The sequence below is a fragment of the Pollicipes pollicipes genome, unplaced genomic scaffold, assembly GCF_011947565.3.
Source record: "Pollicipes pollicipes isolate AB1234 unplaced genomic scaffold, Ppol_2.1 Scaffold_7262;HRSCAF=8765_pilon_pilon_pilon, whole genome shotgun sequence".
Classification (NCBI taxonomy): domain Eukaryota; kingdom Metazoa; phylum Arthropoda; class Thecostraca; order Pollicipedomorpha; family Pollicipedidae; genus Pollicipes; species Pollicipes pollicipes.
In genome coordinates, this window is record NW_023597055.1 from 22,563,613 (window position 1) to 22,590,195 (window position 26,583).

Here is a 26,583-nt window from a genome sequence, read left to right on the forward strand (position 1 = left end):
CCAGAATGAACCCGAAGTTCAGCGGCCTACTGACAGTTACAAGCACCTCTATTCGGGCCGCACCCAACACTGTGCTCACAGTCACTCGCCCGGTACCCTCGCACGTGTAGCTGTCTCCACCCAGGGTCACCACATTAACTGGCTGCCTTCTCCAGCGGCGACAAACAGAGACGTGAGCAATGGACACGGAACAGCCGGTGTCCACCAGCGCCTGACATTGGGTGCCGTCCACTGTCAGCCGCGCGGTGGGTAGAGCGCCGTCTACTGCAGGGCTGGAGAGGAGGCTGGCGCTGACGCCACCTCTCCGGCGTCGTTTCCCGGACGGCACGAGGCCACGTGACCTATCCGGTCGCACCGGAAGCAGCGTCTTCCTCCTCCCTGGCGTCCATCAGCACCGCGTCGTCCATGCCCACGGCCTCGACCCAGACCGCTGAGACAGTACCTGGACAGGTGGTTGGCCTGTCCACAGGTGAAACAGGTGAAACTTGTTGCCGTCGATCGCCCTCGCTGAACTGCCGCTGCCGCGACCTCTGCTGCGCCGTCCTCCCTGAGGACCGCCCGCGCCCTCTCCACCAGGTTCGGCAACGACAGGCCTTCGAGGCGAGCACCAGCGCGCAGCGTGCGCCTGGTAGCGTCGGGCAGCCCAGCAACAAAGGCACAACTCATACCCTCGTCGCTGAGGCCGCCGAACACCGACGCCAACTGCTGCAGGTCCGCCAGGTAGACGTCTACCGGCTCACCTGCCCTTAGCCGGCGCGCGGTGAACAGCTCGTAGGCCACGAACTTGTCGACCCCGAATGCCGTCCTCAGGGCGTCCTTGACCTTCTTCGCGTCCTGCCGGTCCTCAGTTGGCAGCTGCCTGTACACGGCTGAGGCGCCGCCCGTCAGCCGCAGAGCAATCACTGACGCCCCGCACGCTGGAGGCTCTTGCAGTCCACAAATCAGCTCCACTTTCTCAAGCCAGTCCACCACATCTGCATCACTCGTACCGCTGAACTCTGGTATCAGTCTCACATGAAATCCGGCGGTCATTTTGCCGAAATAACTTGTAATGAGACGCCAAGTATTTCACCAAAACTTCTCTGTACTTTAGTCTCGCACCGCAGCAGCCCCTGACGGTGCACCTACCCTCTCTGCTCTCCCCACGGCGACCCCCGACAGCGGGGGCCGCGAGCCGGGGCCGGCCTGCGAAATGCGGCGGCGGCGCGCATCTGCCGCGCAGCCGGGGCTGGCCCGCGAACCTGACCATCTGCCACTCCCCGCCCCAGCAGGAGCGCAGGACACAAAGCACAACTGCACTACGAACATGCTTTTCTCGCAAAATTTTGTAATCAGCTGATTTGACTTAAAATCTGTTAACTTAAGTGCTCAAATGGTGATACTCATCTTGTAACTTTAAATTTGAAGACATTTCTTGAACTTTTCACTCATGTTTTTCCGGAGTGATGCAATTTAGTGGTCGAGTTTCCTCGGGAAAAAAGAAATACGTGGAGTAAAATTCTCTACCAGGCTTTGCTAATGTTTGCACCAGGCTCTGCTTTCGTGGCGTGGTGGCGAGACAAAAAAAAAAAGAACAAAAAAAGGAAGGGGATGCGTGAAAACCTTGTATTTGGCGCACAGCTGCAGATTGTGATGCATTTTAAAAACAAACTAAACTTAATGGGTGCAGGCGGCTGGGGTCGCTGCGGTTCTTGGGCTTGGAGGTGCCTGGTGCCCTTGCTTTGCGCATTCATAGACATGATTCAGATGTAGGTGAGGCAGGACATAGCCATAGGTGTCCAGGTTCTGCGGAGCCTCGTTCATGCTTAGTGGTTTCAAGTGCGCTCGGTTTTGGATGACATCTGAAAACCGGAGAAAGGGAAATAGGGATTTGGCATGTGCGATTAGACAATGCCAGGCAGGAGAGAAAAATTCGCATAAAATATGGGGAAAAGGAGTGAAACATTCCTCCTCATAGGGTGTTGCTTTACTCCCAAAGTCGGCAATTGTAGGACTCTGGTCATAAGGCGCCGCTGATCCCAGGGTAATATAAAGTCCAGGCCAGCCACAGTCGGACGGCGCCGTCATGAGGCGCCGCTGATCCCAGGGTAATATAAAGTCCAGGCCAGCCACAGTCGGACGGCGCCGTCATAAGGCGCCACTGATCCCAGGGTAATATAAAGGCCAGGCCAGCCACAGTCGGACGGCGCCGTCATAAGGCGCCACTGATCCCAGGGTAATATAAAGGCTAGACCAGCCACAGTCGGACGGCGCAGTCATAAGGCGCCACTGATCCCAGGATAATATAAAGTCTAGGCCAGCCACAGTCGGACGGCGCAGTCATAAGGCGCCACTGATCCCAGGATAATATAAAGTCTAGGCCAGCCACAGTCGGACGGCGCCGTCATAAGGCGCCACTGATCCCAGGGTAATATAAAGGCTAGACCAGCCACAGTCGGACGGCGCAGTCATAAGGCAGACTTGCCACAGTCGGACGGCGCCGTCATAAGGGGAGAAAATGTGGCTGAATGCACGCTTCCAGCATCAGATGCCGTTGTGGGAGGGAAATTCTTGCGTGGAGATATTCCAGTCGGATACATTATAAGGGTCTCGTATCATGCTAAGTGGGTGCCAAACCGCGCGGTCGCATCTACAGCTCCCCAGGACCAGCGAGATGCCCACTGTGCTGAAGAACGAGGGCCGGGGAGGGGAAGGCTAATGGACGCTGAGAGGGGGGGGGGGGGGGGGGGAGGGAGGCGACGGGCACGGAGGTCGACCACGTCATTTCAGGGGAAACGACTAAGCGTCATCCCTATAGCTTTGCGTGGTGTGAATGTGTGGGTTGTGCGCCCTCGCCCTTGCTGTCTTCCGAGCCCTGCATCTGACTGGGTGCCGGGGGGCGTCACGTGACCGCGAGTCTCCCGATTCGCCGGGGGTCAGGGGTCGGCCGCTGAGGCGGCAGCAGGGACCCGACGCTCGCAGGCGCTAGTCGGTTTTTGGGCGAGTGCGGGCGGGTGCGTCGCTACGTTCTCTTACGCTTTGTGTAGGAAGAAATGAGGTAAATATTATATCTCCCATTTCCTCAGAGGATCAACCGGCGCTGGAGCAAGTACGTACACTAAAAATCTGCGTATTGCCAAAAGATCAGCTGGCACCGGAACAGCTACATACACTGAAGATCTGCGTATTGCCAAAAGGGGCTGTCTGGCAACCCTCTAGCCTCTGAAACTACCCCACAAAACGCATCATTCGGGTATCATCCTTAGCAACGAAAGGCAGCCATGTATTTTGAGTGTTTTCATGATCGCACCAATGATACCCGTGATACCATACTTCCAATCTTATTTCGCAACGAGGCATCGGCACGGGAGCTATCGCATTATGTGGAAGGGGCGGAGGACTGAACAGTGTTAGATTATGCAACATATCCCCAAAATATGCATATATGTCTCAGGATAGCACGCTTCTACAAAAAGTTGGGAGCACACGGGGCTGGGGGTGCTGGAGTCCAGAACTGAACAGGAAACTAGGATACAGCTCTCACACCTCTGATTTGAAGACCTATATTACTGGTAACCATGCTCAGTAACAGACGAAGGAAAATGGATAGGTTGACACTTACAAAGAAATAGTTTCACCTCCCGTCCCGCCTTTCCACGAGGAGTGCCATCAGCCTCCAACACGAAACCCACGGCTGTTACCAAAGCGCGGGTGGCTGAGCGCTTGCGACTACCAGAATGAGCCAGCAGCCTGTCCTGTGTCTTGAAAAGACAGCCTGGATAATCACAGGGCTGTTCCTACCTCGATCGGACCATCTCGCCGACCTATCCTGAACTGTCAATGCCTCTCGTCACTGGGGATAAAATACTGAGGGGCAGCATCGCCAATGAAGCCAACAAGGCTCAAAGCTTAAATCCAGGCAGGTGTCAATGAAACTGCAATGTGAACACCGCTTCCAAAGTCGCAATGCATTGAGTTCCACCGTCAACCTCATATCAGTTGCATTGTAACGATTAAAACGTGCTGTTGCGGCCATATGAATCACCATATCATGGTTTTTTCTGTATGTTCTGCTCCCAAGTGTGGTGCACTGAATGCTGGCTGGTAAGAACGCCGTGTCGGCCGACCGGGCGGGTCATAGGAAATAGATTGACTCGTCACTAATCGGCCACAGAACCGAGCGACCAGCCAAAAATGATACGAGATTTTCGTCGCAGGGCTGGGATGAAACCTAAAAATGATGCCACCGTACCATAGGGTACAGTAAAGGGTTTTTAAGGAGGCTTGCTGATGCTGCGTGACGAAATGTATTACCGTGGAGCCTATGTTTGATAAGGCATTGTGCGCTATCGTGCATATTAGCAAGCAAGCAAGTAAGCCATATTAGCGTACATATTTTGTCGCGGCCATCAACAAAGTCTTCGGTCAAAAGCATTTTTAGCTCATGCGTTGCATGCAAGTATGCATTTTTGTCGCCGACATCATCGACCAAGTCGGTGCGTTTTACCAGCTCCAACCACATGGCGTTTTCGGACCAAGCTGTCCACGTTCCATACGCACAATGATACTGACATACTGGTGCGGAATTGTACCACCCGTTCAAAAGCTGGCGATGTTCAAAGGAACAGCTGTCATGTGGCAGGCATCAGTGTCGATGCAGGCACCTACGGCTTACAAAATGCGTCGTTGACACGGCAAGCTTTGTACGGCAACTTGTAAGCTCTCATCACTTCCCACAATTCGATGATAACGAGCTCTCGAAAAACAAAATGATCGTATTTACAGGGTTGTCATTTCATTATAGACGGCAGGATACCCGGCTAGAGCTCTGGCCGCTGATGTGACACTGACGACTCCACTGACGCGACAATTACAAACTCAATCCAGTTGCATAGCTTGAAAATCAGACCATTACAAAGCCAGCAGTGACGAGATAGCTACACAGAGCCGACGCCATGTGCCGCATTTTCTAGCCTGGTCGGCAGGGCGCTCGGAGCGTTATTCCGCCATGGAACGCTCAGTGCGCCTTCCTGCCATAGGGCGCTCTCCCGGCACGGAACGCTCTGTGCGTTCTCCCGCCGCGAAGCGCTCAGTGCGTCCTCCCACCTCGGAGCGCTCGGTGCGGTCTCTTGCCACGAAACACTCAGTACGTTCTCCCACACTATGACACAAGCGGCACTTGGTAACTAGCCCGTGGAGTCTACTACACTAATTCGGCGTTGCGTACAGGTTGCGAAGGTCTGAGTAGAAGCCGTAGCTGTCGAAGTTGGGGTTGTCGAAGTCGGGCGTGGTGGGCGGGAAGCCTCGGCCCCGTGGATCCGCTGGTGGCATTGCATCCCTGAAGGAAACCCTGAACGCGTTTTGGTGGGGCTTGCTGCGATGCCCAGCCACGATGCTGTCGGGGATGAAGCTGTTGGCGTCGGAGAGCGACGCTTCCTGTCTGAGCGGGCCTCTGCCGGGCTCCCTCTGCCCCCCGAAGGCCGCTCTGTCCCCTGTGTTCCTGAACGGTCCGTTGACTGGGTGCCGACCTCTGCCGGGGGACACGTGATCTCGAGCGAAATCGCGATGCCTCGACGCAGGCGTCTGTTGGCGGACGGCACCACCTTGCGGACGCCCGCCACTGCTGACGGGCCCGTGGCGGACTCCAGGGAAGCGCGGATCTGTGTTAAAGGCCCTAAACGCTCCGTCTGGTCCCCTGCGGCCTCCAGACGCCGGCCTGCCCGCTGGGAACCGTCGAGAGTTCTGGTCATGCGGATGCTGGCCGAAGCCCTGCCGTCCCTGATCACCTTTGACGACCAAGCTACCATCATAGATAAGTGAATCTTGGACATTGCCGACGGGCGCCTTCTTCACAACGTCTCCACGGGTAGCATCACCTCTTCCTCCAGCGGCTGCTCCTGCAGCACTGGGTCGACGGGGGCCGGCTTCCGGCGAGGTGCCGACGAAGGTGCCTTTGCTCGCGCCACTGTTCCTTGTCGAACCGATGCCGTGGCTAGCTTCGTTGATCTTAGCGCCCGCACCAGTCTGGTAGAGGATGCCGTCAGCGTGCTTCTCGAAGTCAGGACTATCTCGGTGCAGCTCGAGGAGGGAGCCCTGGCTGCCGACACCGCTGTACTTAGACAGGTTCACGAGCGGCTTCAGCTCCACCCCCCGCGGAGGACACCTGTCCCGTGTGAACTTTCCGCTCGCCGCCGACGTGAACGGGGGTAGCGCCGGCCTTGGTGTGATGTCCGGCGCCAGACTCGCCCGGTCCAGAAAAGACCTCCCTCCTCGGACCGACCTCGTGGGGGGTGCCGAAACCGCCCACGCGGGATCCTCGCACACCGCTTGCCGGGCCGCGCTGGTCGATGACGTCAGGCGGCTGGATCGTGTGTGGAATGGCATACACGGGGTTGTGGCCGGAGGCGGGCAACCGCTGGGCCGTGCGGCACGAACGGTTCGAAAGCTCCCTGCACGTCGTGACGGTCGGAACGAGGGCCGTGCAGGACCGCTGGCTGCCTCCCCGGGCCCGGCGGCGGGCGGCAGATACCCGGTCGGCGGTCGCCGCTGGGGCCTCGTCGCGGCTGGCGGCGGTAGGTATGACGCAGAAGGCGGCTTCGGGTGCGGGGGGCCGCGTGCGCCAGCGGTCGCCGGCTCCGGGCGGGGCCGGGGTCCAGACTGGTGCCTCGGTCCCTCGCCGTGGGAGCCGGAGCTGGGGATCTGGCCGCGCTCATTCTGCAGAGGGTGCGCCGGCCAGCCCGGCAGCGGGGGTGAGTGCTGTCCATGCCCGCGCAGCTCCGGCGCACCGCTCCGGGCGCCGGGGCTGCCCGGCTGGACGACGCCTTCAGGGTGCGGCTGGAGGGCTGCCGCGTCCAGCGGGGCGGCCAAACAGAGCACCAGCACAACGTGCAACTGTGGACACACGAATGTAGCGTGAGCGACGTAGGCATGGCACGCCGATGCTAGTCAGGGTTATCCGAGGAAATCAGGAGGCATAGGGCCGATGTTTCCTCATTGCCATCAGCGGTTTTTTCCGACTGTTTTCCGCAGAATCTGTGCTTCATCGCAAGGAAAATTTGGGCACGCTCATTGCTGTTCAACCTCTTTGTTTGCTTTAAGTTGACCATGAAAAGGAACTGGCACACCCAGGGGTGTCACTTTCTAAAACTGTTTTGGAGGAGGACTAGGTCGATAACGTTGATCTAGTCTACGCATGAAATTTGATTTTTATCTAGATTTCGGTCACTCCAAATTGTGCCCCCGATCTCAAGCGGAAAACGATAAACAGCAAAAGCACTTGTCTTGTTCCAAAATTGGTTTCCTGCTGAAGGGTTATTTTCCATGGCAAACCAATGTGAGACCGCGTTTTGTGAAAAGCTCAGAATAGATGTAATTCACAGAAAAGCGTCTTAATCAATCGACCGGTCGTAATGTCGAACGGCTGGTGTGACGCGTACAGACATGAGACCTTGGCAATGTTTCGTTTACACTGCCGGCATGCACTTATTTAAAAAGGGCACTGCACCCGCCTGATCTTCTCAACAGATATATCAATAACTGGAAGGACAGAGTAGGTAAAGACTGGCAACGGGACGGGCTGCGGTGACCCGTGATGAAAATGGCGCGACCAACGCATAACGCGCGTTGGAAGCTGAAACAAGCAAGAAGGGCCTAAGGGAGTGGCCATTGAAGAAAGCGTTAGACACGATGAAATGAATTCACTCATAGCTAATGGTAAATTTTTTGGTATAAAAGGCTACTCTAGACGACGCAACTGCCCTGTTTACTAAAATGCTCTTCAATGCGTCATTGCCGCATTTTTCATTGTAGTCCTGACTTTGCGCCGACAAACGTCACGCACTAGCTTGACACGCTGACATATAATATTTTTTGACATACTGACATAGAAAAAGATTTTTATTTAGGAATATTTAGCATACACAATAGCACAATTCATTTTATCCAGCATGCTGGATGCGCCCTTTCTGCATACAATGCTGAAACACGACTCTAACCTGACTTTCAGACATGCCACGGCTAAATATCCGACAGATCAACAAATTAGCTCTTTACTTGCTTTCTACACCTCTGAGAACAATACTGCACACAGGTGCGATAGACGCATTGACGACTTCATCATACTTAGGCTAACACAACCAGCATATTAGAATCGAATGCTATTAACTATTAACGCTGGAACATCGACAGCCTCACACTGCATATGTTCGCTGTTATACCAGCGTGCTGTACACTTGTTCATTTTGTAACTCACCTTCATGCTGAGGCTGCGGTACGCTCCCGGCTGCAGTCGGCGCCCGTCCTCCACTGAACAAAACTGTCCGCCTGCACCTATTTTAACCGTAAGGATCTTCATGCTGCCCTTGTGGCGTCTTTTGCATACTTTCCTCGAGGTCCGAGGCGGAAAAGCGCCATGGGAGCGCGCTGGACGCGTCACCCCGGTCACGTCCCCGACCTGCTGATGACGGCCTGACTCACGCTGCCAGCGGGCCGCCTTCTTGACGCCACCGTATACGGCCGCGATCGCTGACCCGTTTTAAGCGTGCCGTCTGTGTCTGAGGTGCGCGGCGCGCCCGAGCCCACAGCGTAGACGGGTCCGTATGGCGTCGCGCGGAGCCGGAGACGGAAGGAAGGAGAATGTCGGCTGGTGGAGATCGCTCTCAGGCCATCTGCGTCGGCGGAAATCACGAGTCACGTTAACATCCTTTTCCGCTGGAAGAGCTTCGTCATGAGGGGTCCGCTGGCACAGGCAGTAACTGGAGCGCTCTGATGTGCGCGTCCAGTGGGAAGGCGGAGCGGGAGAGGCACTTGGAAAGAAGAATAGATGACATAAAGTAGACACAACACGGTCGCTAAGTTTGTATAAATATCATGATACCATGTAAAGCCATACGGCATCACTCACATCACTCTTACCGTCACAGAGAAAATGAAGTGATTCAAACACCACTACATTTAATCTTGAGGAAGTAATACCTTGACATTCCAAGGTCAAACCGAGGTCGGGACCAGCCTGCTTTTTCTTGGGTAGTTTCTTTGTTGTTTTGCTTTGCGTTGAGGGGTAGTTTCTGATTCCTTTCACTCATTTCAATTGCCTTGCTAACAGGGACCGTAACAGACATCTTACGCGGACTTCATAGTCGTCGGTCACTTCATACAGTCGGCCACTGACTTAAAAAGACCTAGGTCGGCCTTTCGCTTTTAGGAACATTGCGCCTAGCGTAACCCTTGAGGCTTATTCAAATGGAACTAATGAAGACATTTTCGTAGGTTTTTCGTCACCTTGACATTCCAAGGTCAAAAAAGATCGCTGACCTAAATGAGAACCAGTGAACTTTTGCTTAGAACAGGTATCTAAGTTCCAGGTGATTGCATGGTGAGGCACGGAAATACCTCGCATTCAACCTGGAGCTTGATCTTGTTTGACCTTTTTAGTGCGGAAATGATAACATAAAAACTTCAACTTTAAGTCAAAGTAAATTGACAACAGATCAATCCACCCTGTCAGTTAAGTGTCTCTAAGCTCTCTTAGTTCTTGAGATGTCAGGGGAGAGTTGGCACCCACCCGAGCGTGTGGTATTCCATCAGCCACCCGGTCGCGTGCTAATCAGCAGTTTGTCAAAGTTTATTATTGACCTATCTTCACGGATGGCGCAATACCAAGTGTGCCTCACCCCTTATCTCGACATATAACTTCATGATCACATTTTTAGAAATATATGCTGACCATTGAATGCAAAGCTATTCCAGCCAATAGTTCAATACATTACATTCACCATGGTAACAGCCTCCTTTATTTTCTAAATAGAGGAACGTGGAGCTAGCTGATTCGTTTTACATGAAGGTGATCATCCAACTTCATATACCTTCCACTGCCAGTGTTAAAATATTCGGCCACTTGGGTGGCAACGATGTCCATATTTCTTCGTGTTATACACCCCGGCTTGGGCTCACTGCCTGTGCCCCCCCCCCCCCCCCTCCTTGCTCAAAATCAGCCAATCAGCATCGCGCCGGGCTGCTGTCAACCCAGCATCTAAGCGCCTTAGGCTGGACAATCGGGCTGAGCAGGTCAGATGTCTGGGCTTAAGGTCAAAGGACAACAAATTAGTGCCAGCGAATAGCGTGCGGGGGCCGCCAGAGAGTCAGGATTCTTTTAGCATGAATCCGTATTTACATCCTGCACACCCTACGGGGTGAATTTTGGAGCGCCATGGACGGCTGGCTGCAAGGGCTACGACCCGGTGATGTGGAATCACAATGACGACACGCTTAAACCGTATGCCGTGGATTTTCCCAGAACTAGTCCACAGTATCAGAGTGCCGTTCGCACGGAAGTCCATTTTTGCCAGACGTGGTTAGCGTTATTTCCCGCGAGGCTTAGTCGGACGAGCGCTCGAACAGTTTCCTGCATTCTCAGGAAATATTTACCGTGGATTAGCCGAGCTCTTCGTTTGGTTTTAACGCGCAGTGGTTTAACGTTCGATTTATGGAACCAACGAATGACGCGTTGTTTATGCCTTCACTAGATTGCAAGCATGTAGGCAACCGTGGTGGTGCTCGATGGATGTCTATAGACATCTAAATACCTTACGTTTGCTTGTTCGCTATAGTCGGCTAGCGCACACGTACGCTAGGTCATTATAATCATGGTTGCTCACACACACTAGCGCTGTAATATAGACACCCATCAGGCTTCATGTAGATGCTTCTAGAGATACTACACATTATCATGCGATGACATATGATGAGTATGATGAGCCTGCGTCAAAACTCTCATTATTTCGAACAGATTTCACTTTACCTACCATTCCATCCGCGTACGCCAAAACGGAGTTAAGACAACGCACTTACGCTTCAGTGGCAGCATTGTTTATAATAGCCCAGGTTAGCACAGAGCGCAGCCAACTGAACAAAAATATCGCCAGGCATATGCTGTCAATATTGTCACTCGTCAAACAGAAATATTGTCAATAAGCATGAATGCAACTTCTTTGCTCTACTTGCTCCCCTGGCAACTCAAAACCGGTGTTTGTCATGCCCACTGGCCGTCTCCCTGCCCAACGCCGACTTTGGACACTCAAAATGTTGAACCCTCTTCACATCGATTCATGAGACGACATGGGCACACGCGTGTAGGTTAAGCGGAAGAGACCCCAGCCGAAGAGACTGGTCCGTGCCAATGTGTGGCCGGTCCGGGATCATGCAAGCTGCGCTGCCTCATTCTGAACTTCAGTCACGAGCTTGGGGCATGAAAACGGCCGGAATGGAGCCGGGCAGTCGGAGGAAATTGTATCATTTTAAAAATATGTGCCCGCGTGCTAGTGATGCAGATCTGGGTCCTCCGTTCACTGATATGATGCGCTGACAGAGCGGCTGATATCCAATGTTAAAAGTCATCCTTGTGTTAAGCACACTCGTTAAGTCAGAATTACAGGCAGCTTTGTACCGATGTGTTGTTCGAGTCACTGTACATCACGCTGCTGAACTAATCGTGAAAACAGCGTGGTCCGTGCTTTGTTGTCCCGTATGCATCTGGAACGTCCGGTGCGGGATGTGCTAAGGTTAAAACATGCAGACCGTAGTTAGTGTTTGGGAACGTTGTTAAAGCTTTCATTAAGTAACTGAAAACGCTGGCTCCTGTAAAGTCGGAAAACTTGACCTCACAGAGTAGGTTTGCACTAGACACTCAACTGCAGCTTGCTGTTTTTGATACGCGTCAGAGAAGATGTGGACTAAGCAATGCAATGGATACTGTTTGTTGGCGTCAGAAAACCAGTCGAGATTTTGCAATTTAAGCGACAGAGCAGACTGCACGTGGAACGTTGCACGCTCCAGAGATATTCAATTCAAGAGGACTGTCCGGATAAAACTGGTGATGTACACATGCCTTTATTGGTTCCTTCAGATACAGCACAAACATTCCATTTGGCACATTGTGCATCCCAGTGATGGCCGATCCAAAATGGCCGTCAGGATAGAACTGGTTACCTGTACATGTCTTTTATTCGTTTGTTCATTTAGGCGGCAAGCTTGATGGCGCAGAAATACTCACCTGCATACATGTATGCATTGTACTCCACCTGCTCTACCTTCTCAGGCGCATAAAATATCATCGTATCGTGGGACCTTCTAAGGCCTTATGTCTGGCGTGCCTCAAAGAAATCGCATCACTTGATCCGTTCAAATCACACAACGCTTCATGGTAAAGGCGTAGGCTATTTCAGCCGGTCGTTTTAGCTCCCGAATAACTTGGCTCATCACACAGTGCCACGTCCTGTGCGTTGTCAAGAAATACCACATTTCGCGCGAACACAAGATCTCACCGCATTCTATCGTCTATTTAACCATCCACTTCAAGGATTGAAATGTGCGCTACCAACTGCATAAAGAGAAGACTCCTTCCGAGTGGGCTGCATCGTCGCTACCCATGCGCCATTCACAGTTTCCAGAAGTATTTTTTCTCGTGCAGCCAGACAGCCACCACCAGCCAGCAGAGCACGCCCAGAGGGCCTCGGCCAGCCGCCACAGGTGGCTGTCCATGGCGCCGTACTCCCACTGGAACGGGAACAGCTCGAACGCCATCATGTGACCCACGTACATCAGCAGCGCGTTCCTTCCTGAAACAGACCGTGGGGGAACAGTCAGCCGGCTTCCTGCCCAGAGCGGGCGGTGGGGGAACGATCACCCGCGTTCCGGCCTGGAGCGGACTGCGGAGGAACGGTCAGCCGGCTTCCTGCCCAGAGCAGGCCGTGGGGGGGGGGGAACGATACTCTGCGTTCCGGCCTGGAATGGACGGCGGGGAACGGTCAGCCATCACGGGACGGCACCGGCGTCACACCGAGAGGGATACATTTGAGCTACGATAGTTATGATTGTTATGAGGATGCTACGATATTTCAGATGACAGCGCAATTGTTGATGATTCGGCAAACGGAGAAGGGGAAGCGGTACGTAGCTGTGTCCGATACGCTGCTCAAATGCGCTGTATTTTCCGAAAGGGACGGGCGTGGGGCATGCGCACATGCATTCGGAATGATCTTACAGCGCTGCGTTAAGCCAACTGTATGCTCATTTTCGGGTGCTGTCAGGAAAGGAAAGCTTTCTTATAACTGAGAGGGGTTACAGTGTGGCTGTTATCGGGCCGAGTGGGCCGTAACCTGATGTGTACCTCCGAGAGAACCGAAGGGGGCTGCAATTACCTAGAGCTAACAGAAAAAGTGGTCAGTGCAACATTACCACGCAACTACAGCAACTGCTAAAGGGTTATGGCATGCCCTTCACCTCTGAAAAGTGATGAAGTGGCGTAGAATAAGCCATATGGAATGAAACCAGGTTGGAAAACATGAGCCGACACCAACGCACAACCAAACAATTTAATGGGTTGCAACTAGCAACAAAAACGAAGAAAGTTAAAAGTCCAAAAGACACGCTTCGATCCCGAACATCACGGCTCATGCGCTATGCGTGGATGTTATTGACACCCCCACACATACACACAAACACACCCACACTCATACTCACACCCACATCGCCACCCCTCCAGCCACACCCACTGACCCCCCCTGACAATTACCCTCCCATATGCATATATTTGGGGTGGTGGTGGTTGTGGTATACATACATATGTATGAAATTCCGTGTGTTGTACATAAGCTAGAGAGTTCTGTTTCTTTGTGCAGGGCAGCCAGATATGATTGTTAGTTTAGTACACCACTCAACCTGTCACGTCATAGCGTGGATTACCTGGATAGAAGAACGGGCTTCCGCTCCACCACCTGAGCACGTCCACGGTGACGTAACACAGAATCAGCAGGAAAAATGCAAAACTGGCCGTCAGCAGGGTATAAGAGAGCGACCTGGAAACAAACCGAGTTTGTGAAGCAGTCCTCGTTAGCCTTGAAGTCCTTAGCAGTCCTTGTGAAGCAGTCCTCGTTATCCGCACTTTGCAGACTCGAGACCACAAAACAGGCGTAAAATGTGGAGGACTTGCACTCCATAACTGGATTATTCCAGAGCTGATCGTCCTTTGGAACACACTACTGCCCCTACGACACGCAATGGAAGTGATTCTGGTCGGTCTGCAAGCCCCTGGATACGCCCCGCGTTGAGCCTGGTACCAGCGGCCGCCATACGGAGTTTTCGATCACTTGGGGCGGCGTCTTTACAGACAAGGTCGGCTACACGACACGCGCTGTGGCCATGTTCCCCGCTCGACTGTGTTGCAGAACTCGCGCTTCAGGAATTTCTCTCGGAGAGCTTTTCATTCTTCCGAAGAATGAATCCGCAAGCCAGTTACTGAGTTTTTTATGCCAGCGTACATCTCAATCATTACCAAGAAGGAAAATGATGCCATGTCGTGGGTAAATTGAGGGCTGTTAGAATGCCGACTGATACAACAAAACCACACATTCCATGACACATACTGCAATGACACTGACTGTTTCGTGAAACACTTTGAAACGGAATGAACGGAAATGTCACAGAACGCCGTTCACCATCGCTTCAGCCACCGCAAAGTGATGTTTGGAGTCGGATCTCAAAGTGTAGATGCGAAACGTTTTCCTATATACCTAAATTCTTACGTTTTTCCTCATGCGGCGACACGTATCAAGCTAAGTGTTGCCTGCTATGTTAAGAACAACACGGGAAAATGAAGGTAAACTTTGTCTGCGGCCGGACGTTGATTCCCCGGCCAGCATAACGCACCAGATGTTCTTGTTCACGGGGATGAGGCCGCCGTCCTGAGAGCAGCCGCAGAGGGCTGCGGCGGCGGCACCGGTCAGCAGGCCCCAGGCGGCCCAGCGCCGCAGCCGGGCCGGCCAGGTGCGGTACAGGTGCAGCGTCATGCCAGCCTGCACCCCCAGGAACACGCTCACGCACGACATCAGCACGCCTGCCGAGAAGGCACGGACGGGCCGTCAGCAGGCAGCGGCAGCTGGGTTTCAGTAAATGGATTAAAGAGTAAATGACCACACAAGGTTCAAGTTAGTCAGGTGTTTGAATAGATGCATTGCCTTCGCCGGTCTCCACTTACCTAAAAATCCCTCCGGGTCAAAGGCACCGGAACCGTAAATATGCTTTGCAGTTGGATTCTGATAGATATGCGCATCGCCTGCAATCAATCGGTCCACGTAACCTGCAGCGCCACCTATGCATGACCCCGGAACACTGGCGTTGTCATACAGACCACCAGGACCCAGGTAGCCCCTGAAAAGGAAATGTACAAGTGCTTTATCAAACCTTGTCGATGGCCTAGATATCTTGTGCTTGGATTTTCAATAAACCAGGCTCTTCAAGGAATCGCACCGCATTTCGGGATATTATTGCGTGTCGCACGGAAATAATGCGTTTTTGGCTCCATATTCATCGTGCATTAACAGTTTAGCCTGGGAGGTCAAGAAACCACTGACTACTAACGTGACGCTGAAAATCCGACGAGGGCAAGTGTGGGGCTCGTAAGGACTGGCGGATGGAGTGCGACAGGTCCGTACAGTACACATGCCGGGCTGTCGGGCGCCGGGAGGCAGGTCCGCCTGCGCCTGCCTACCTGATGAGGGACTGCTGGCACGGGAAGACAGCCTGACAAGCTCGTGCGGTGAGGAGACAGGTTCATGTGGTGGTGAAACAGCCTCGTGCGGTGGTGAGGCAAGCTCGTGCGGTGGGGAGACCGGTATGTGGGTGGGTGAGACAAGCCTCGTGCGGTGGTGAGACAGCCTCGTGCGGTGGGGAGACCAGGTTTATGTGGTGGTGAGGACAAGCCTCGTCGGTGGTGAGACAGCCTCGTGCGGTGGGGAGACCGGTTCATGTGTGGTTGAGACAGCCTCGTGCGGTGGTGAGGACAGCCTCGGATGCGGTGGGGAGACAGGTTTATGTGGTGGTGAGACAGCCTCGATCGGTTGGTGAGACAGACCTCGTGCGGTGGGGAGACCGGTTCATGTGTGGTGAGACAGCCCTCGTTGCGGTGGTGAGACCAGCCTCGTGCGGTGGTGGAGACCGGTTATGTGGTGGTGAGACAGCCTCGTGCGGTGGTGAGACAGGCTCCGGGGCGGTAGGGAGACCGGTTCATAGTCGGTGTGGAGATAGGCTCATGCGGTGGGAAAACAGGGCACGTACGATAGTGAGCAGGTCCGTGCAGTAAACGAACAGGATAGTTCGTAAGATGGGGGACGGTCTGTTGCGGTAGGGGGGGGGGGGTGAGGTGACTTCGTGCAGTGGATGATAGGGTCGTGCGGTAAGCGACAGCCTCGTGCGGTAAGAGACAGGCTTGTGCGGTGGGCAGACAGCCTCGTGCGGCAAGAGACAGGCTCGTGCGGTAAGAGACAGGCTCGTGCGGCAAGAGACAGGCTCAGACGGTGATGAGACAGGCTCAGGCGGTGGGAAGACAGGCCCGCGCGGTAAGAGACAGGCTCGTGCGGTGGTGAGACAGGCCTCGTGCGGTGGTGACAGAGGTTCGTGCGATGGCGAGACAAGCTCGTGCTCTGGTGAGACAGGCCCGTGCGGTACTCACGTTGGACAGCCGGGCACTGGCAGGTAGAAGGTGACAGCCGTGTGCCCGGCCACAATAGCCAGCGCCAGAAGCCACTGCGGCCACAGACTGGTGACGTCACAGACAGCGGCTCGGATCCCGCCACCCTGCAATCAACAGCCAATGAATGCACCCCAGACGGGCCCTCCAAAATCCCGCCCAGCTGGCAGCTAGCGGACAACGCCTCGTCCAAGCCGAGACAAGACAGCTCCCGACCTGTATGCAATTGAGGGTTTACGACGAACCCAGCTGCTGAGGCTACAAGGCGTCGCCTCTCACCCGGGCAGGAAGGGCGAGCACCGCGGGGAATCGAACCCCGTACCCCTGGTTTCCCAGACCAGAGGTACGGTCTCCCCCTCCACAAAAACCTCTGCGGTAGCCATAGATAGCTAATCGACCACGCTCTGTCGGTTGTGGCGCCGTGCAAAGCCCGAGGCTAGAAGGAGGGTGGCTATTGGTGCACAAGAACTCTGCCCATGCCAGATGAGGCCAGCTTTCTCATTCATAGCTGTTATTGAGAGTTGCTTGGAGTCGAACTGGAGCGAACCTTTTGCAGCCGAGGGCGTGTTCCCTTGACGGCACCTCCTCAGAGCGCGAACGCCCTAGTTTCAGCTCGCACGCGCGGGTGCAAAAAGACCGGGCCCTCAGTTTCAGCTCGCACGCGCGGGTGAAAAAAAGAAGGCCCTCAGTTTCAGCTCGCACGCGCGGGTGAAAAAAGACCAGGCCCTCAGTTTCAGCTCTCGCACGCGCGGGTGAAAAAAGACCGGGCCATCAGTTTCAGCCCGCACGCGCGGGTGAAAAAGACCAGGCCCACGCACATTAGCACAGAATAAACACCTAGCAGGCTCAACCGCTTTCTGGATCGTCTTCTGTAAACAGAGTCAGCCATGGTGAATCGTGTCTCCTCTAGAAGGTCTTATCTGCCTGACAAAATTTCTGAAGGAGTGCAGGCGCCACCAGGCTTCCTCCAATATGGGACGAGTAGAACGAGCGATCAAGCAAATGCTAGCTTCCACCGTCCGGGCTTGCGACAAATATTGGCTGCAGGCCCCACCAAGACAACTGAACACCGTCTTCCCACACATCTGACAGCTCAAAACCGCAGACGGTCGAACACCATCTTCCATTCCTATTACGGCTCAAAATCCCTGACGGTCGAACGCCATCTCCCACACATATTACAACTAAAAAACCCAGACGGTCGAATACCATCTCCCACACATCTCACAGCTCACAACCGCAGACAGGTCAAACACCATCTTCCACACATCTCACAGCTCACAACCGCAGACGATCAAACACCATCTCTCACACATCTCGCAGCTCAAGACCGCAGAAAGACCGAACAGCATTTCCTACACATCTCACAGCTCGCAGCCACAGACGGTAAAATGCCATCCCCCTCACATCTCGCAACTCACAACCGCACACGGTCGAACACCATCTCCCACGAATCTCACAGCTCCCACCTTGACGACAGATGTGATGGTGGTGGGTGAAACAGAACTCGCACCAACCAAACCTTCAAGCGGGGGCAGGGCTAAACAAAGGGATGTTGCCAAACCCATCCAAAAAATACACTAAAGAACATATCCATCCCCGGCTTGGTCCCATTTTCCCCTAAATAAGTGAAAAGAGACTGAAGCTCCCAGCTGAAGAAGAGGCTGCTCCTCTGAGCGAAGGATTCCATTCCAGCTTAAGATTCCAGCCTGAGAAGCCTCTCCAGCATACTTTATGCCAGTTAGCTGAAAAACCTCACTCACAAGAATACACTTCACTGAAATTGTAGCCTTCTCTGAGGTAAACCAAAGGCTATAAAATGCATGGTACTATCTTGACGTGCCTCATAAAAGCTGTACGCAAACTGGAACACCAAAGCGACAAAAGACTAGCGTAAAATGCCTGGGACCCTATGGGCTTTGATGCTATCTCTCCAAGTCCTTTGCAACCAATCTAAGCATCCATCAGATCACCGAAAGTCAGGTTTTCTAGTCATTGTTAAAAAGGCGTCTTCAGAAGGCTCGGTCTAGCCTCCCTCCAAGGAACGGGCCTGGCGAGCATCCGGAACCCACCAATGTTCAAGGAAACTATGTACGCGATTACATCTACGTTATACAGCCGCTAGATCGTTGGAAAGCCCGATGGCACTGTCGGCGGTGACTGACCTCGGGCAGTCGGGGCCGGCGAGCCATGGCGGGTAGGGTGGCCAGAGCCATAACCAGGTAAGTGACGGCGAACCGCTGCAGCACGCCCGGTACACGGTACGTCTCGAGGCGCATGTAGCCGCCCAGAGAGTTCAGCACCACGCCGATCAGCAGCAGCCACCAGGAACGCTGAAGGTCAGGCGGATGTCAGCCACAGCCAACAGGAGCGCTGAAGGTCAGGCGGATGTTAGCCACAGTCACCAGGAGCGCTACGGGTCACACGGATATCAGCAAGCAGTCACCAGGAGAGCTACGAGTCACACAGATGTCAGCCACAGTCACCAGGAGAGCTACGGGTCACACGGATGCTAGCCAGCAGTCACCAGGAGAGCTACGGGTCAAACGAATGTCAGCCACGGTCACCAGGAGCGCTACGGGTCACACGGATGTCAGCCACGGTCACCAGGAGAGCTACGATCACACTGAATGTCAGCCACAGGTCACCAGGAGCGTCTACGGGGTCACATGATGTCAGCCACGGTCACCAGGGAGAGCTACGGGTCACAAGAATGTCAGCCACGGTCACCAGGAGAGCTACGGTCACATGGTGTCAGCCACAGTCACCAGGAAGAGCTACGGTCACACGGATGTCAGCCACAGTCACCAGGAGAGCTACGGGTCACCTGATGTCAGTCACAGTCACCAGGAGCGCTACAGATCACAACGGATTCAGTCACAGTCACCAGGAGCGCTGCAGTCACACGGATGTCCAGCCACAGTCACCAGGAGCGCTACGGATCACACGGAATGTCAGTCCACAGTCACCAGGAGCGCTACGGATCACACGGATGTCAGCCACAGTCACCAGGAGCGCTGCAGGTCACACGGATGTCAGCCACAGTCACCAGGAGCGCTACCAGGTCACACGGATGTCAGTCACAGCCACCAGAGAGCTACGGGTCACATGATGTCAGCCACAGCCACCAGGAGTATAGCTGTGACTGACATTAGTTAACATCCGCTGACGTCAACTACAACTGCCACGGCAGCTCACTCGAGGTTGCAATACACTGGTGTCATGAGGTGCAGTTCTTGGGCAATCCAGACGGCAGTGATGCTCCGTATTTAGTTCCGGGCCGAATTGTAAAAGCTGTTGAGGTTGCTGAGGCTAATATTGCTAAATGACAGCGTGTTTTATATCACGAGCTGAACCGGCAACATTTTTCGTATCGAGCTTGTGACATGTCCAGTCCTCAAGTCCTCGGCCCATGCCGTGATCATAACAAACTCGCGTTATCTCTGCACGTCTCTGGCGTGTCATTATTGGATAGTTTTGCATTCTATGGCGAAAAAGCATGAGCTTCTCATGCTTGCGAGGAGTTAACCCAACTACGTATGTATGTATACGAGACATTCAGGCCTTTTGCTTAACACATGAACTCACCTTGAAAATGTGGTAAATGATTTTGGTCATCGATTTCTCCTTCCGAATTTGCGATCCGAGTGACAAAGGTATGCAAACACCCATTATCCACATAAACCTGGAAACACCCATGCCCATCAGTAATTCAAGCGCTTGCTAGTAGTCATACATCAGGTACGTCAATGGTCATCCCCTCATTTGCTGGAAATCACGAAATGTATCTAACAGAGGGCATGGCCGAAACTACACATTTACAGTGCACGATGCACATACCACGTATCCACAAAAAATGCATGCCTGCTAGTTCCCACCATTTGCGACTGTCATGCAAGCGAATCGCTTCAAACAGGAAACGGCTCGGCCGCGTAACTGTCGCATGGCCGTCCGCGCGTGCGCCTTACCAGGGGAAGACGAGGTCAGCCACGAGCAGGCCGTTCCAGGCGGCGTGCTCGAAGAACCAGTACTGGCCCTGCCACTCGTTGACGAAGATCATCAGCAAGATGGTGATCCTGACCCACAAGACAGCGCCGTCATCAGATCGAGGTGTCGGGGCTCACGCATGCAATATTTGTTTGAAGTCATTTTAAGAAAAAAATCTGGATTTTGAAATTTCAGTACATTTTGTAACTGATTCAAGGCTATCTGCGTGCTGTGCTTGACAAAGAAAGCACTTTTAAGGCCGATTAAAGGGCTTGGACTGGACTTCAGTCTAACTTTGAGAGGAGTCGGGTGGGGAGTTTCGGGTGAGGAGTCGATTGACCGCTCACAGGTTTTTCCATCAAAATGTCCGAAAGGTCTGACGTAGCTACGCCAAATTTTGCACAGCTGTAGGCAGTTCAATAGGGAATCGTTTGTTTAAATAAAACTAGCTACACCTTGTAAGGTCACTGGCCTATGGCAGGTCAAAGTCAGGCCGTGGCAGTCAGCGAAAGTTATTTCTAGGGGAATCGTTTAATCTGATGCGGCAGCGGGGAGGTAGACGAAGTCATGCATCTCTGAGATGGTTAATTAGGTCACAAACCAATTAAATTTATAATTGCAAGAAATTCAATTGTCATATTGCCAGGTGCAAAGGCAAGACCGAAGTTAACACTGACCTGGATGTCTGCTCAAAAGTTTGCATTGTGTGGTACTTTCTGGTACTCATTTCAAATTCACTCATGACAGTGACCGTTCACGTTCACGTTCACGTTCACACGTTCCATTAACTTTTAAAGGTCAGAGTAGGTCACTGATCTGAAATAACGCAGGTCAGCAATTTGTGTTAGGAATGTACCACCCAGCGTATTCCCCGACGCTTATTTGAACGCCAAAATATGAGCAATCTCGTAGGTTTTTGGTCACCTTGACCTTTTGAGGTCAAACGAGATCACTGACCATAAATGGACGCCATGAACCTTTTGCGTAGAACGGTTAACGTTGGTAACATGAGGAGGTCTGAGGCACTTGTCAGTACTGGTCACACAGTCAGTACACACACACAGTCCGGAGTCTGACCTCTTTACGTTATTTAACCCCGAGATCATGACCTAGCAACCTCCAATTTCGACACGAGTGATTTCACATGCGTGCAACTCACCCTGTGAATTTGTTGTTTCTGGTTGTCTTAGTTTTTGTGATCTTGGGAACCCAATTGACCCCCTCCCCGCCCGAGCCAAGGGTACTGCCTCGGCCACCCGGGCGCGTGTTGGCTTCAGAGCACCCAGCACGCAGTTCAACACAGCGAGACATTAACTCTCCGAAAAAGCGATGAAACAACACACATACTCTGTTGCGCAGTGGCCGTGGTCCAGCGACCATTATGTTTAGACGCCGTGCATAACCCCCCGCGGACGTAAACCCTGACTCGGATACTAACCCTCTGAACACGTCAAGCGCGGCCAGCCTCGCTGACTTCTGCTTCGAGTCGAGCCTCTCGGGAAGCTCGCCAGATGGCAGGTCAGAGCCGTCGTTCCAGCAACGCCGGAGTCTGGCCGCGACGCAGGACCATAGGCCGTGTATCGTTGCTAGCACGAGCAAGACCACGGCAAAAATCCACAGCGCTGCAGAAAAAAACAGGCCGCGCCGAGTGACGAGGGTTCTGATGCGTATCGAGAGCGGCTGCAATGCCATAAATGGCCAAAGCTTCGTGACAAAGCGAGGGGAAACGTTGCGCTGTTCTTGCTGGACTTCCCGTGTTGCAGGTGTATGTCACTGCTGTGAAGGCTTGTCGGCTCTCTTGCAAGTATTCTACACCTCCCAGTGATATGATAGAGCGATACGAAAACGGATAAAAAAGGCAGTTAAGAAGCATTCGCGACAAAGAATGGCGTGCTCCACAACTGTACAGTGAAAAGTATTTCAAGGGCACACCCAACATCGGATAAGTTCCTCATGCGTGACAACAAAAAAAAGCAAGAAGAAAAAACGGAGCCTCACAGACTGCGTGCCGCGGGCCTTTCATCTATCACAATCCATTCATCATAGAAGGCGCATCGTCTAACCTTCTGCAAGCAGGGCCCCGTTCGAAGGAAATCAGATTCACGCATTCTGGGAAGCACGTTCACGCTCTCATTGTGGTAATCAGAGTAAGTTAATTTCGGCCATGTACTCTAGCTGAGAGCAACGTACCCCAACACCACCACGGCACGGAGCATTTTCAGACACAGTTCCTGCACGAACTCTCCTGCCGTTCTCCCTGCCTCTCCCAGTGTGATGACCTGGCCTTTGAACCGTGCTGTTTTCGTTTTTTGAAGCTGATGACATGCTCCCGGCCATATCTCGCGCGCGGCACACTCACGGGTGTAGATGTTGTTCGGCTGCTGGAGCGTGCTGAGGGTGCAGTCGGACGAGCTGACGGCCAGGCTGTAGACGCCCCTGTCCCCCAGCCCGGCATGCAGGGCACACAGCTCATTCCTGCCGAAAGGTGCACGGCGTCGTCAGACAGTGCGACCTCACGCCAGGGCCTCAGCGGCGGGGCGATGGTGGCGAAACGTGCGTCACGAGAGCTTACGCCTGCTGTGCACGGCTGTAGGGCATTGAGCACCAGCACCAACAGGCGGCTCGTCCAAACCCAGGTGCAGTCAAGGGACGCCAACAAACCATAGTGCGCAACACTACCAAAGCAACAAGCACAAGTGCAAGTGCTCAGTGCAACAAAACATGAATCACTTTGTACACAAAATTGCGAGTATCTGTGGGAGTTTGAAAGTGTCATTTTTTGCAGAACATAAAGCTGCAAGTTAAGGTGAACATCATAATAAGGCCGATGCTTAAGTGCGCCACTCCCGTAGCAGTGTGGGATGTCGGGCTGCTTTGTGTGCAAGATGACTAGGTGCTCAAGATCATTCGGTTATTCAAACATCGTCTGTATGATTACTTGTCTGAGTCTACGGAGGACACGTATTCGGCGTCGCTGTTCTTAACCGCTAGCATCCATCCTCGTTTAGTGTTGAACTTGAAGGTGTAGTTTTGACCCGCGTCAAGGAGTCCCAACAGCTTATACGGACACTGGAACACGTATGGGAATTAGAAACATGTCGCGCATAAAGCAATGCTCTACAAGTCCCACGGAATCGTACAGTTAACAAAGATCCATGGCAAATTCTGCTCTAGTGACAAAGGCACACAAATGCCAAACATTGATACGTCAATGCTCACAGGAAAGTCCACAAAAAGAGAACAATGCATATCATGCGCTCTGAATTCGGCGGCACCCAGAACTTTTGTTGCTTCAGTGAGTGCGACAAGAATGTTTCGGCCACAAAAACCAACTGCCGGAAGGCATGCAGTCATTTGATCGCGTGGTTCTCAATGTTTCAACAGTAAGTGCAGCTGTTTATGGCGACGCTTGTCTTCCAAGCTGCACCTAGCATCGCCGCCGCGCAGCCAGCGGCCAGCGGCGCTGCTCGCCGCACAGCGCGATGCTGGGCCCAGCAGAGCGGCCGCCAGCCGTGGCGTACCCTGTAGCAGTCATCGCTGAGCCGGTACAGGCCCACACGGGTGTCAGCAATGCTTGACAGTACGCTCAGCAAGGCTTCGTCCAGGCCCAGCATCTCCGGACTGACACCGGCTGATGACGACCCCATGGTGGCGCTGCGCATAGAACCGTGCCGATGTCAAACGGGTAACAGTGCGCACACTCCATTCCGCTCATCACAGGAAATCATGTAACGTTCACGCTTCTGAGCACGCGCACGGACTCATGCATGGCCGCCTCACAGCTTACCACTAGATTGTCAGTTCTGGTCCGTTCGCTTTTTGTCAGTGTGTGTCACGTCCGCTATGTCTTTGCAATCTGCACGTGGAGAAGGTGATCGTCAGTTGTTCATTAAAAGCAGTCAGTTAATCTTAAAAGTGATGGGACCCGTTTGAAGTGGTAAGAACGCCTGCTGGTTGTTCAAAGAAACACCATTACCCCTGCCACTTACACCATCACTACCGTTACAATCATCACCATTATCATCCTATCATAAACACGAGTATCATCATCGCCATTGCCATCACCTTAATAATAGTAATAGCAACGACAGCAATACTACCACTACTACTAATAATGATAGTAATGATTCTAATCAGCATCATCAACGGTATTATTCTTATAATACCTCCTCTTCTTTTTATGATAATAATAATAATGCTAATAATAATAGTAATACTAACACCAATACCAATACAAGTACTACTTATAATTATTATCATCATCCTCATCATTATTATTATCATCAGAATTGCCATCGGAGGCGGAAGGCGGGTCAACATCGTTACATTAGCGGCACCATACATCGCAGACATACGCTCAAAGCACACCAATATAGACCAAGGTGCTCAAAATTGAGCCAGGAGCACACCTGCCCAATTTTGGTGTCGCCATTACGCATGGTCCTTATCTGTTTGAGGTTATAAAGGTAAAACGTGTGATTTTCAGTGAAATTTGACTCTGAACCTGGCAAAAGGGAGTCAATTATTAATCTAAAGACAAATCAACAGGTACCAGTCGCGAGAACTCGTTTGGGACCATTCCACTGGTGTTTTTGGCTAAGCTCTATCTGTATTACTTTGGAAACGTCAGGAGGGGGGAGGGGGCATCAACTCCCCCCGTCAGTCCGCGTCATGAATAGCGACGAATCAGGACGAGGGTTACCAAGATAAGTTGGCGTGTTGCGCGACATGTGGACCCCGGAAGTATGGCCTGTTCGACGCATGTGGGTTTGTGGACCCACAGACCCTTGTTTACAGAAGCGAAATATGTGATGTGTCAAAAACCGGTGACTACAGTAAAGTACGATCAGGAGATGTATGTAGCGGTTGAGCACGAATACCAAAAAATGAAGGCAATGGCGCCAAAAACATGCGTCCAGCGGGACATGCCAATAACAGCACAGATTGAGGTCCTCACTTTCTCCCTAGAATGAACAGGTGACTGCCAGTCGATACCTCAATCATAACCTTCGACGATGTGAACCTCCCGCACGGGCATATGGTCAAACATGTTGGCGGTAGGCGCCTGCCTGTGCCAGCTGGCGGCAGGTGCGCCGCTGCCATGCAGTAACGTAACACAGCACAGACAGCCTGTTGCAACGGATTCACACTCCAGCAAGGACCGAGAATGAGCAGCGACGTTTGGTGCCTCACTGTGAGAATTACCAACGGAAGATACGCAATTCTCGCATAGAGGGAGCTTGTTACCGATTTGTCTGATAGAGGGCCCAATAACCGCCTTTTATATAGGATCTGAAAACAGAGGCATTGTGCGAATGTCCCAAATTCGAGCGTGACAGCCATAAGCCAGCGTGCACTTCATCAAAATGAACAAAATTAACTCGATCATGAAATTCTTTCACTGCAAGCACATTAGACCAAACTAGCATTGAACAAGTCAAAAGTGTTGTTTCTATGGGTTTTGTTGTCAAACGTGACCAGTGACAACACTCCAATGCAACAGAAACCGCCATTTAAAACAACACGCTTGACATACGCATAGACAACGCGCCTCCTGATCATAGAAATCAAGCCTACTCAGCGTCGGCGTACTCACCATCAGCGCAGTCTGTCTTCAGGTGAGAGGGGAGGTCGGGGAGGGGGGGGGGGGGATAACGACGGCCACCCCTGTGACCAGTCTCACCTGCCCTCTCGCTCAGGGGCGCGCGTCTTTGTCCGTCCGCGACGTGTCACTGGCCGTTTCTGGTCCTGGATCTGACACGCTTCTTGCGCCGCAGCCGTCTCCTCACCCCCTCGCCGGCGGTTGAATGGAAGTACGTGGGGCCCCACCAGTCCAGGCGCCTCCCCAGCAGGTCAGGGTCAAGTCAGGACGGAAAAACTGAATGATGGGGTTCTCGAAGGCTGTCAAATGGAGGCTCTCTCCCTCCTCTCTCTCTCCCTCTCTCTCTCCTCTCTCTGTCCTCTGTCGCTCTGTCTTTCCCTCCTTTCTCTCCCCCCCTAACGTGTGGTGTGTGTGTGTGTGTGTGTGTGTGTGTGTGTGTGTGTGGTGTGTGTGTGTGGTGTGTGTGGTGTGTGGTGTGGTGTGTGTGTGTGTG

The 26,583-nt window shown here is 53.0% G+C and overlaps 1 protein-coding gene across 1 annotated transcript; it reads right to left on the reverse strand.

Moving 5' to 3' along the window:
- Positions 1–341: 341 nt before the first annotated feature.
- LOC119113584 (heparan-alpha-glucosaminide N-acetyltransferase) lies at positions 342–26,220 on the reverse strand. Its single transcript, XM_037237876.1, has 15 exons — positions 26,172–26,220; positions 24,010–24,142; positions 23,427–23,557; positions 22,848–22,963; positions 21,927–22,110; positions 20,470–20,577; positions 20,090–20,186; positions 18,667–18,834; positions 16,484–16,608; positions 15,011–15,183; positions 14,683–14,869; positions 13,720–13,832; positions 12,478–12,593; positions 669–834; positions 342–442 (listed from the first exon to the last, which is right to left on the reverse strand). Exons 2-15 carry the CDS (start codon positions 24,133–24,135, stop codon positions 342–344), a joined length of 1,911 nt encoding a protein of 636 aa, XP_037093771.1. The 5' UTR covers positions 24,136–24,142; positions 26,172–26,220.
- Positions 26,221–26,583: the final 363 nt, after the last annotated feature.

Coding starts and splice junctions, on each gene's coding strand:
- LOC119113584 (XM_037237876.1), bottom strand. CDS start 24,135: ATGGGGTCGTCATCAGCCGGTGTCAGTCCGGAGATGCTGGGCCTGGAC. Junction 22,111..22,847: donor GCCGAACAACATCTACACCC/GTGAGTGTGCCG, acceptor TTTTTTCTGCAG/CGCTGTGGATTTTTGCCGTG. Junction 20,578..21,926: donor GCGCTTGACGTGTTCAGAGG/GTTAGTATCCGA, acceptor CTTGTGGGTCAG/GATCACCATCTTGCTGATGA.